The sequence below is a fragment of the Terrapene carolina genome, unplaced genomic scaffold (assembly GCF_002925995.2).
Source record: "Terrapene carolina triunguis isolate 2854851 unplaced genomic scaffold, T_m_triunguis-2.0 Scaffold101, whole genome shotgun sequence".
Classification (NCBI taxonomy): Eukaryota; Metazoa; Chordata; order Testudines; family Emydidae; genus Terrapene; species Terrapene triunguis.
Window position 1 is genome coordinate 43,972 of NW_020664452.1, and position 12,888 is coordinate 56,859.

The window sequence follows — 12,888 nt, forward strand, 5'->3', positions numbered from 1 at the left end:
TTGTATCTTTTAGTCCTGCTTCATCTGGGAGTCTTTTGCAGAATAATGTTGATATGCAGAGTACGTATTGTGGTCATAAACTTACATTTCACCTTCCAGTTTTATTTTTCACTCTGGTCCTTTTTTCCATTTAGTTTCAAGTTTGCTTGTGGTAACACAAACTGTGTAATTTTATACAGAAACGTCTATCTTTAAATATGGAGCCTTGGCATTATCATTCAGAACCTTCAGTCTGAATGGTAACTATGTCCACTACATACCTAAGAACGTCAATTTCATCTTTTAGGGCCCTAGATTCTTCTGCCAAACAGGTCAACTCATCATTTCTATGTTGCAGCTCAATCAGTTGTTTCTCCAGATCTTCACAGTGAACACGATAATCATCCTTTGCAGCTTCAAGCCTTTTGTAAATAAGAAGCTGTTAATATATGTTCCTATCTTTTGTTCACGTAACTAATATGATCCACTTTCTACTGAAACAGTAAAAAAATATTCAAAATACATAAACGTAGCAGACACACAATAAAAAAGTATTGTCACAGGGCTATTTACTACAACCACACCATATCATATGAACAGATCTGTTAGTTTACTGTGTTAATATTTTACTTGAAGGAGTTTCTGGTTAATTTATAACTGCCGTAAAAGAACGTATGAATCACTTAGACCCAGACAATGTTGGGTTTTTATTAGTACAAATCACCACATGAAACATGTGCTTCAGTTCTTATTCTTGGTCCTGCCTTTCTCTCTCCCATCAGAGCCCACAATATTTTAGAACAGGATTGACAACCTTTCAGAAGTGGTGTGCCGAGTCTTCATTTATTCACTCTAATTTAAGGTTTCACGTGCCAGTAATACATTTTAACGTTTTTAGAAGGTCTCTTTCTATAAGTCTATAATATATAACTAAACTATTGTTGTATGTAAAGTAAATAAGGTTTTTAAAATGTTTAAGAAGCTTCATTTAAAATTCAATTAAAATGCAGAGCCCCCCGGACCAGTGACCAGGACCTGGGCAGTGTGAGTGCCACTGAAAATCAGCTTGTGTGCCGCCTTTGGCACGCGTGCCATGGGTTGCCTACCCCTGTTTTAGAAAATGGTGGAAAGAAAAGCATTAATAGTCTCAATCATCATCCAAAATGGAAGAAGTTTAGGGGAAACACTAAACTGTACCTTATATAGTTTATATTAATTCAATGACAGAGAAGCTTTTAGAATAGTGAACTGAGAAGGAAAATCCTGCATATTTAGAAGAAACTCCTATCACATATGACAACAACATTTTGAGAGATTAAATAAAGCTGCAGGTTATTTCATACCTGAAGTTTTCTTCCTGCAGTTGTTCTAGCTGCAGCTGTACATGGAAATACTTTTTTGCAACAACAGTATTTGGATCATCAAGAGAGCCATCTAACTGGTCTAATCTGTCATTCATGACCTCGTTTTCAGACATCAAGTTGTTTTTTTCATCTTGAAGGGCAGCCACCTAGTGCACATAACACAACATCAAGTTTATAGGTCCCATCCGATTGCCAAGAAGAACACAAAATAATAGATTATAAGATGCCACCAAATAATTTGTTTGTTACATAGAAGTTGAGCATTTGAAAAATTTAGGAGTGATTTATAAATACCCTTAAGCACCTAGCTGCTTTAGAGTATGAAAGTTGTCAACCAAGGAAGTGTGCCTTTTTTGTTTTGTTTTATAAATGAAAACTATCTTCTAGGGCATGTGGCATTGTAATAAATACGGGGGGCAACTGATATTTCCAGATTTTATAAAAACAAAAGGAAACAAATTTGTTATGATTAGAAACTGAACAGAAACAATAACAGTAGGATGAAGAGTATTTCCCATTTGGCTTGTGTACTAACAATAAAAAGCCGAATGGCACTGGCTAGCACACTAACACGGCACTGCCGTGCGTTCAGCCATGGATGGTTGTGCAAAAAGCAGGTCCAAGAGCCATAAGCTAATAAGCAGACACACAAAAAATCCTAGACAGCATCATATAGGGCATGCATTTTTGAAGTGACTGAACTGGTTTGATTTTGAAAGTGTTCACAGCTAAGCAAACGGGAACATAACATTACACTAAGTTGGTAAGTATATTAAAACAGCCATAAAATGGGCAAGGGTTAAAAGACGGAACCCTTAAGCTCTTTCTAGTGAAAGATGATGTGTTAATTTTTAATACTTCATCAAACATCAGAGCATATAGCATGTGTTAGTTAACTGGCACTTAAACAGTAGAATGTGCTCTTTGGGTTATGTTTTCCTGAATCATAAAGGAAACCTACCTTTCTTATATTCTTGGAAAATATCAAGGAAGACTGAGACCTTACAAGTGAATTTATTAAGAATTAGTTTAAATGAGAACGGTCAGTCATTATTATGACTTTCAATACATATGCAGCATACCATGGTGGCAATATTTAATAAGATATAAAGTTAGCATAATAATCTGAGGCAATATTAAAAGATTTTTTTCATTTATCCATGATTATACACAATTCAAGTGCCTATAATTAAATAGATGTAAAAGAAACCAACAGCACTCTCCCACCTCTTCACTGAGTACTTACTGCCTTTAAGGTCCTATTCTCTGAATCTGGGAAGCCAACTTACTGTATATTTGCAGACCTAGAGCAAATCTGTGCCTTAAGAGTCTTTTATTATTCCCTGTACAAGGCCTAATCAGTCTTCAATCATGGAGACAGTAAACACTTTTAAAAAGCAGGATGTTTATTAACTGAATGTCTCATGCATTTCCTTCATCCTCATTTCAGGTCCCTCAGAGTCCCATTGGCTGTCTCCTACTTCTTTTCAACACCACATACATTATGCTGAAACCATGGTGCACCACTGGACGATGAAATGAACAAATATGTATTGTGTAATTTCAAAAATATGGACACCTATTTTACAAAATATACTTTCCATTAACTTTAGTTACCATTTGTACATTCATGCTCAACTATACATACTTTTAACGACTACGCCTGGCCATGACATGCAAAGAGGATAGACCAACCAGATTTGTGTGAACTACCATCAACTACTCCAAACAGAAATCTATAACAGCTGTGTGGTAGTTCTGACTTCTCAAAACGATGCATGATAGGTATCATAGCAGAAGGAGAAAGGGCAATTTGGGACTGAAGCAGAAATGGCTGGTATAAAGTTACAGGCTAAAATATTTCCCTAGCCTTGCTATTTGGTAAATTCAGCACAATCATACATTTACAGTGAGTGCTATTATTTCACCTTCAGTGAATGCAATCAGTCCATTATAATGAATTGGTTCTTAATATATTTTTAAAAGGGCTCAAGCTATTGTTAGCTGAAAATAAGCATGGAACATTTTGATAAGCATTTTTACTATTCATAGCTATAGTATTGCAATGACTGATTACTAACTGCAAGATATCAAGTTATTACACCAAAAAATCTTTCATACTATGGATTAGCAATATATTTTCCAATAGTTGCAGGGGAGCTGAGCACGGATTTACATTAAAGGATAATATTTCCAACAATCACATGTATGAAGCATTTCAGCATGTGGAAGCTTTGTTCAGTACAAACTGAAAAGGCTAAGAACTTATAGGTGAAATTTAACCTCTAAAGACATTGCATTTTGCAACTGTTTAACAGAGCTTCTATTTCTTAATGTCACATATTTGAAAAAGTATGTTTGTGTCTCCTTACCTGCAGGTCTAGTTCTTGACATCTTTGCTTCAGTTCTTCTTTTTCTGCTAGTGCTTCTTGAAGGTCTTCAAGGGCTCTTTTCATCTTTAAAAAAAAAAAAAAAAAAGATTTCATGCAAGTTAGATATATTGAAATTAAGATTATTTTATATGCTCCCTATCTGTACGAGGAGGGACATGTAAGATAGATATGACAGAGAGAGTAAGGCACATCTCTGCTGCAAAAACAAACAGAAAAACTGTAAAACCAGGTTCTGAGATTTGCTGCCACAGGGGTTTGTGTTTTTGTTTGGTTGCGTTTTTTTTTTTTTTCCCTCCGGTGTAGACGTACTCGAAGTGACTTGCTTGCCTAAGGTCAGAGAGAATCTGCAGCAGGGCAGAGGATTGAATCTGAGACTCCAGCAGACAAGACTAGCAACCAGGCTACTGACCATCTTTCCTCTGATAGCTATAGAAGGTCAATGTCATCATAGGGGAAGCATCTGAGCTCTTTCTTGGGGAAAGAGTGCTTTTAAATTAACGATAATTCTACTTCAAGAACAGAACTCTGGGTGTTTGGGTTCACACAGAACTCAAATATTTTCTAAGATCACTCTGCAGTATGCACTCATCTGTACTTTCTAACCTTAATGGAGGTTGACAGCACTTACTCTTTGCTCTTCCTGTCACATCCTCCTGTAGTCTCTACTCAGGCAACAGAGATGATAAGATCAGCCATTTCACGTCTTTTAAAAAAACGCTAAGTTTATGTGCACTGCTTTACTCAGTCATTCACCTACCTCTAGCACTATGGGTGACAATGAAAGATAAGAGTTAAATTTACTCTAACTTCCTAGTGTAGCATCAGCATGTTGCTCTGCCCTTTGTGAAATACAAGTCTGGGCATTGATTTTGGTAAGCTGGTCTGAGGGAAACAACAACAACTGGCTGGTAAAGCAAGAAGCAAGTTAATTTGTACGGATGAAGGACTGAAACTTCTTTCACTGGGAGATGATGGGAGAGGTACCTTTGTGTCTACTCTCTGAATTTACAAGCACGGTACGATGTGAATAAATTATTTTTGAAACTCTTAACATTATTTGACTATTATAACAAACATAAGGCAATTACCTGTTGCTCCATTTCACCAGATGTATCATTTGTGACAGAACTCAGTATTTCCTTGCTCATGAGCTAAAAAACAAAAATGGCACATAGATTAAAATAGTGCAAATAGATATACTATAGAGCGAGTGGCTTCTGGTGTTGAATTAGATTCCACCTCTCCCCAATTTAACTTCAATAGTTGTTAGTGTGACAGATACAGCAGTTTCCTGCATATCCTTGGGAAACCTTATTGAATCAAGGTTAAGTATCTTTGGGGTCCATTGTATTAAATTAATGGTTTATGTATTATTGTGAACCAGGACTGTACATAACTTTTCTAAGGGGGAGATGTGATGTGAGGCCTGGGAGTACAAAGGATTATATTGAAAATGTGCCACACAAGAACGGACTTTTGGGATAGCAAGTATGAAGTGGATTTCCTGGGGAATACGTAGGGAGAGGTTAATGCAAATTCCCACCTCTGCTTATGCAAAAACTCAGCCTTCTGAAACTATGCCCTAAGGAGTGGGCCATGTCTGCTGATTATCTGTTCCTGGAGACAGGAGATGGAAGGCCCGAAATATACCAAGAAACAGTGAACTGCCCAGCCAGGGTTCTGAACCTGAGACAGCTATGAACTTGTAACCACAGAGAAAACCCAGGTGTGGGTTCTGAAGGACTGAAACCTATCAGAGCTTGAGTCTGGAGTTGGCAGTGACCACTGGTAAACTTTTTAGCATGCATGAAGGTTCTTTTATTATTTAATATGTTTTCTCTGTAATGCTTTCACATTAAGACTAAAGAAAGAGTGGTGTGGTAACTTATGATTGCGAGCCATGCACTAGTCATAGCTTCTGGGAAAAAAAAAACAAAGTGCAGACACTGTCTTGCTGGGGATAACAGTATAGGCAGGGAACCATGAAGCCTAAAAGAACCGCCAGTCAGGAGAGAGTGAGATGTGGGTCTTCATGCTAGAGAGGTGATGGCATGGAGCTTAGAGTGGATGCCCTTGGTGGACCACGGAGAGGGAATACAGATGCAGTTGCTCTGAAGCTGGGACAGTTAGTATTTGAGTATTATACTGTTACACTTAACTAGTAATTCAAATCTACAGTACCCAGAGAAAGTACTCTGTTCTTTTAACGAAACAGGTGTAGTAGCTTTATGGGTTAAATGTTGGTCCCACTGAAATCAATGGCAAAACTCTCATCAATTTCAACGGGGACGGATGTTCACGCAATGAGTTTAACCAGCATTAGCAGCTGTCACACTCCAGTGTTTCTTAGATCAATTGTCATGGAGGGAACAACTGGAAGACTAGTATAGAGTACTGGATACTGTGTTTGCCAACTATCACAGCTAATAAGCTCTGCCTCTTACTCAAATCTTTTGATTAAAAAAAAAAAAGTTATAGTGATAGACCCAGACTTTAACCAGAAGAAAAGTTCAATTAGTCAAAATATGTAGCAAACAACATTCTGATTAGCAGAATTATATCTACACACAAAACCTTAGTACCCTTAAACAGAACTGGTTTCTTAACTATTGAAACAAAAGTTGTACTAGGTTTTATTACTGGATATATTTTCAGTGCAGGATAGGTGTTAGTAGAATCATAGAATCATTAGGGTTGGAAGAGACCTCAGGAGGTCATCTAGTCCAACCCCCTGCTCAAAGCAGGTCCAACCCCAACTAAATCAGGACCAACCCCAACTAAATCAAAGAGCTCCAAGTAAACCAGACTTCACCAAACTCAGAGAACTGGTAGGTAAGGTAACATGGGAAAAAGTTCAGGAGAGCTGGTCCCATGCAGAAGTCAGAGCAGCTTAAGGGCTGCCCTAACTTCCATCTGCTTTTAACAGCCCCCTAAGGACCAACACTCAAGTGAGAATCCTCAGAACACAAAGTGTGCTCTGGCACAAGAGCTGACTTGAGAACAGATAGCATAGAGCTGTTTACAAGACACAAGGGGAATGCCCAACTGCCTTTAAGGAAGCTTTCTGGTTCCTTTTTGCTGGTGATCAATGCAAAACAGCAGGAGAGGGAAGAGGGGCAGGGTGTAAAGATCTGGCTCTATATATTTACATTCAAGCTTTCCTGTTGAAAGTTTTAGGCTATTTATATATGAATTATTACTTGCCTCTTGAATAGCAGCCATAACAACATGTTGAACAGACTCTTCCAGGGTCATTATATTTTGTATATGTTCTGTAATGGAGAAAAAGTATTTTCAATAATTTACTTATGACAACATTTACTGTAAAATGGCTTGAAGTGGCATATGTTCTGCCCTTTCCGCAAAGCGGATATCAATGTATAATAAAGACCATGATAATTCTATGACAAATCATTTCCAAAAAAGTTATTGCTCTTATTAAAAATAGTTTCAGTGATGCTGACATATTAGTAAATATGGAGTGAGGCCCTATATATGTAGGCCCAATTCTCTCATACGTTTACCCACATAATTTCAACAGGTTGCATCATATGGAAGTTTGCAAGATTAGATTAAGGACAATTTTTTCCTTCCGAGGTAGGCATATAGCTCAGAGAGAATTTGGCCCTTTGAACATCCTATGACTAGAATATTACTGCAAAATGTTTTTGACTGCTAACTAAGAAAAAAGAAGAACGAATGACCAGATCTAAAGCTTTACAATGCAACCTTTTCCACAAAGGCACCTGTTTCATAGCTTATGTTATGTATAACAAAAGCTGTAATTTCTATTTACAGCATTTCACAACCCAAAATTAAAACTACTATTTAAGTCAGAAGGGCTTCGTTTAAACTCACAAGAGACCAAAATTCAAACTAAGGCTTTTCATTCCAGTATGAAAGTTGTAAATTTTGCAACACGACATATTAGAACAATTTAACATCTTGTTTACCATAAGTACTTCTAAAATTTACAGTATATACAAAGGAGTGAAAAGCCTTTAAATATCTACATTTCCAAAGTTTTGCAAGTTTTCATTTGACCCTATTATGTCAGCTTTATTTGGTTTGTTTGAGTTTTCAAATTTTTTGGTGGAGAAAAACTTGTCACTGAGATAGCACATGAAGTGCGATAGACGAAATGTCATCACTAATGCTTTAATTCTCAATGCAGGATGATACCACCTGGCTTTCTAAATACTCACTGATGCAAGATTTTAAATTAAATGACTATTTTTTTTATTGAATAATCAAAGTGTTTTCCTGTACTGTAATGGGTGCTTATGTGGGCATTAACAAACAAAAAGCAACCACCTTAGACCTTTGCAGATAAATAAGAGATAGCTTAAACTATTAGTTTTAAAATGTATTCATTTGTAAATTTTATGCCTGGGCACATATTTTGTTATCAATCTGGGAATTTATATAGTATAAGTAATAAATGTAAAAACCACTTTCCAGTCCACTTTAAACAAAAAATATTTGACGCCAGATTAAGATCCTGTATGCAGACACACTTTCTAAAGTTATTATTAGTTTTCACAAACTCCAATTTCAAAAAGTTTATGATAATAATATTGTATAACACATTAGCAGAAAGAGGCTAATACCTACTGTTTGATTCAGGAACAGAAAGTATTTTTTAAATGAGACATCAATTCCATCTTATTCTCTATGCATGCTACTATTTGTTATTTCCTAAAGTAAGGGTGGCTTGAGGAGGTTGTTTGTTCCTAGGTATATCTTCAACAGGTGAAAACAGCATGTACCTTGTTTCTTTTCACAGTTGACTGCACAACCTAGAATAAGCTGCAGTAACCTGCCCAGCTCTGTAGGATCCGAATGTTCAGATATCTGATTTAAGTCAGGAACAAGTTCTTCTGAAATCTGCTGACCTAAAAACTGTAAAATATAAAAGGTAAGTTTGGCATTTCAATTATATGCATGATGAAGATTTAGCATCCATATACATATTCATCCATCATGCAAAAAGATCTGGCCTGGGAAACACAGTCTGGACAAAAAACTGGAGATATTACTGGAGGTAAATATGACTTTGGAGACAGATGAGGAAAGACCCTGGACACTACTTTGGGTTACTATAAACAGAAGAACTAGTTAAGTCTGTGACACAGCCTTTTGCCTAATGGTAATACTCAGGTAGCAATACGGAATTAAGGAAATAAGACTATGAAGAAAAATAGTAAGAAATTTGAAAAGGACTAGAAAAACAAAATAGCTGGAGGGATGTATAGCTTTAAAGCAGTATCTCCAGGAAACCCCCCCCCCCCCAAAAAAAAACAACACACACACAAAACACACTTACACCACCAATGAAAATATGCCATACTATATATTAATACAAAAAGGCCTACATTACAGCTAGATACTACGGCCATGAGTTCCTTAAAACGGATATGCAATAGCAATGCACTAACTGCATAAAGTTCAGGGGGTTTATACCTGCTCAGCCCCTTGCACATAAATATTATATGATCACTAGTTACATGTTCCTGGAACAGGTGTGCAGTAATACAAAATACCTTTTCTACATTTTAGATCAGTGGTCTCCAACCTTTTTACGCCCAAGATCACTTTTTGAAGTTAAGAGCAACCCAGGATCTACCCCTTCCCTTCCTTGAGGCCCCGCCCCTTCCCCAAAGTCCTGCCCTACTCACTCCCCCCCTCCCTCCCCAGTCACTTGCTCTCCCGCACGCACACCCACTTTCACTGGGCTGGGGTCGGGGGGTGGGGTTCGGGAGGGGATGCGGGCTCTGGACTGGGGCCGAGGGTTTCACAGTGTGGGAGGGGCTCTGGGCTGAGCCTGGGACAGGGGGTTGGGGCTCAGGAGGGGGTGAGGAGTGCAAGCTCTGGGAGGGAGTTTGGGTGCAGGAGGGGGCTCCAGACTGGTGCAGAGTGTTGGGGTGCAGGAAGGGGTATGGGGTGCTGGCTCTGGGAGGGGGTTCAGGACTGGAGTGTAGGAAGGGGTGGAGGTGCTGGTTCTGGGAGGAGGGTCAGGGCTGGGGCTTGGGGTGCAGGAGGGGGTTCAGGGTGCAGGAGGAGATATGGGGTGCTGACTCTGGGAGGGGGCTTAGGGGTGGTGTGGGGTGCTGGCTCCGGGAGGGGGCTCAGGTGCAGCCTCCCACCGGGCAGCACTTACCTCCAGCAGCTCCCAGTCGGTGGCGCAGCGTGGCTGCCCCTAAGGCAGGCTCCCTGCCGACCTCGGCCCCACACCACTCCTGGAAAGGGCCAATGTGCCCCTGCGGCCCCTGGGGGGGCGGGAGAGCGGGTGGCACGTGGCTTTGCGCACTGCCCCTCTCTGCAAGTACCGCCCCCGCAGTTCCCATTCCCGGCCAATGGGAGCTGCGGGGACGGTGCTTACAAGCAGGAGCAATGTGTGGAGGGAGACCCCTGCCCCCAGGGCCGTGGGCCGCCCTGGCCGCTTCTGGGAGCAGCGTGGGGCCGGGGCAGGCAGGGAATCTGTCTTAGCGGCAGCCCAGCTGCACAGCTGGAGATCGCGATTGACTGGGAGATCTTCCAGGATCGACCAGTCGATCATGATCGACCGGTTGTTGACCACTGTTTTAGATAAAACACAATTTACGAACTTAGTAGAAGGGAAGGACATAAAAAAAGTAGTCTGTTTACATTATTATATTGTGTTTGTCAAATGGAAGGTGGTTATCCTGCACATAATCACAGAATGAAGTATCTTTTTGTTTAAAAAAAAAAGATGATGTGTTCAAGCAGGCAGAATTAGGGTTATTTTGGGAATCCTAACTTTAAACTGCCTCACTTTATAGCAATTCAAGGCTCAAGATTGGGTGGTGTATTAACAGTTGTCATTTAGTATCCTTTTCTTAACAATCAATCAAACAGAAAAAGTACTGTGATCAAATTATTACTTTGTCAAAATCTGCATGTGCATTTATTTAAGTGTCTGATCAATTTATTCAAGTGTTTTGCCCCCTCCATGCAAGTTTTCCAAAACAACTTGCCTGGGGTCTTAGAACAGAGATTAGAAATTTCAGCTTAAGAGATTGCTTTGGAAAGTGATAATAAGGAGCTTTAAATCGAAGTGACTATCTCAGTCACGAGTAAAGTAAAATTATCCAAGGAGTAAGTGGATTCTGGCAAAAATAAATACAGATTTTGAAAGCTTACTGTGGAGAAAAGTAACTAAGTGATTAAATGTCAAATAAGATTATCCTTGCTTATGTAAAAAAAATGCAAAAAATATATTGAGAATGCTGCATTAAAAGCTAAGAGAATCTGTTTTTTCTATTAGCAGAACCTAAGAGCAGCAGCACAACATGTTTCACGGGATGTTTTCGCCCCAGGGATTTCTCATCCAAATACTTATAAGGCCTCGCCCGGGTTAGCTTTTAAAGCCAAACAAGGTCACATACTTTCCCACAAAAGGATGCTTTTATAAATAAGCAATATCAAAAACCTCACTTTCTTCTTATATGGCAGCAAGCATGTTTCTGCAGGATACGCAATTATTAATGTCATAGTAAAAAAGCAGAATCAGGCCGTGGAGAATTTCACTTGCAGCTGGCCAAACATGTCTGCTGCTAAAAACATAATGGATTAGACAGCGTAAATTCATAGTGTTGAGTTCCACAGAGTTGCCATTACTTGGTCAAGTCATAGCATGTTTGAGAAATACCCATCACTCCACCCAAACAAGTTTTACATGTAACTTCAGTATTTCTCTATTGAGAGAATTTTCATTTATACCACGCTCTAACACACATTTCACAAAAAGAGTATCATTATAGGAACAGTTTAGTATTATTCTATAGTCGGGATTAACTTTAGCGAAAAAGACCAATCCTTATTTGTTATATGAACAAAACTGCTGCTTTTTCCATACCTCATGATAGTAGTCCATAATTCCTTGCAGAACCTTTTTCAGATTACTGGCCTAACAGTGTATAAAAGATAACATTGGTTATATGCTACTATTAAGAATAGATACTTTTCTCAGACCAAAAAAAAAAAAAAAATTTAATTTGACTGCATTTTATTTTCATTTAAAAATCTACACAGTTTTATGAGAAAAATATGTAATGATGCTGGGAGAGAATTAAGATGAGAAAGGAACTGCATGTGAAGCATAGATCATGGTAAAATATGTTTAAGTCAGTTACATACAATTTGAATGTGTGTCTTAATTATTGATCTTTTTGACACCCCCCCCTCAACACTATAACATAGTAATATTAGATAAACTCGGGAAACATCGTCCAAAGCGACTGCAAATAGCTTTTGCCGACTTTCATTTTTGGTACCTTTATTCTCCAGTTGTCACCAACATCTTCTTTAATACGGCTTAGCCATGATTCATCAAACCAGGCAACATCTCTAGAATAAAAGTAAACTGTATTTACTAAACATTAAAATGACATAATTCAAATGAGACATCAGACCTCCAGCGTTAGTTTTCTATTAGAAAATTCACTACAGTATCCGAAGAGGTACATTATTGGAAATTTTCTGTCCTGGAGAGTGAATTCTACTGAACAAGACATCAAAGCTAGGTAGTGAAGACTCTCCACTCTGCAGGGCAGAAGGAATTTTGAGGCTTCAAGAATATAGTTCAGGGGTGGCCAACCGGCGGCTCCTGCCAGGAGCCAACTCTGGGAAAAAAATGGTAGGTTCTCAGCACCCACCGGTAGTCCTATCAGTCCCCAGCCCCTCCCGCCTGCTGATGCCCCCCCCTCCCCATCAGCGCCTGCCCCTCCTGATTGTCCGCCACGGCGATCAGCTGTTTCGTGGCGTTGCGGCTCTGGGAGGGAGGGGGAGGAGCACCCAGCCCCCCTCCCTCCCCCAGCACCTCCCGACATGATCAGCTGTTTCGTGGCATTGAGGCTGCTCTGGGGGGGGTAGGAGGCGGGGCTGGGTGTGCGTCCTCGCTCCTCCCTCTCCCTCCCTGAGCCACCTCAACGCCGCAAAACAGCTGATCGCGGTGGGAGGCGCTGGGGGAGGGAGGAGCGAGGACCTGGTGCACAGCCTCCCCCCGTCACCTCCTCGTCTGTCTCCTTGCCTGCTGCCCCTGTTTCGCACCAGGAGGCTCTGGGAGGGAGCAGGGAGAAGCAAGGACACATCTCACTGGGGGAGGGGGCGGAATGAGGCAGGAAGAGGCA

At 39.9% G+C, this 12,888-nt stretch overlaps 1 protein-coding gene across 1 annotated transcript in view; it reads right to left on the reverse strand.

The window, feature by feature from the left end:
- HOOK1 (hook microtubule tethering protein 1) overlaps window positions 1–12,888 on the reverse strand; it is a 62,068-nt gene that overhangs the window by 30,970 nt on the left and 18,210 nt on the right. Inside the window, exons 3-10 of the mRNA XM_026651703.2 lie at window positions 12,034–12,106; window positions 11,616–11,666; window positions 8,506–8,638; window positions 6,941–7,008; window positions 4,825–4,887; window positions 3,716–3,799; window positions 1,323–1,489; window positions 261–401 (exon numbers count right to left, since the gene is read on the reverse strand). Coding sequence (XP_026507488.1) covers window positions 261–401; window positions 1,323–1,489; window positions 3,716–3,799; window positions 4,825–4,887; window positions 6,941–7,008; window positions 8,506–8,638; window positions 11,616–11,666; window positions 12,034–12,106 — 780 coding nt within the window. The remainder of the gene's footprint in view (window positions 1–260; window positions 402–1,322; window positions 1,490–3,715; window positions 3,800–4,824; window positions 4,888–6,940; window positions 7,009–8,505; window positions 8,639–11,615; window positions 11,667–12,033; window positions 12,107–12,888) is intronic.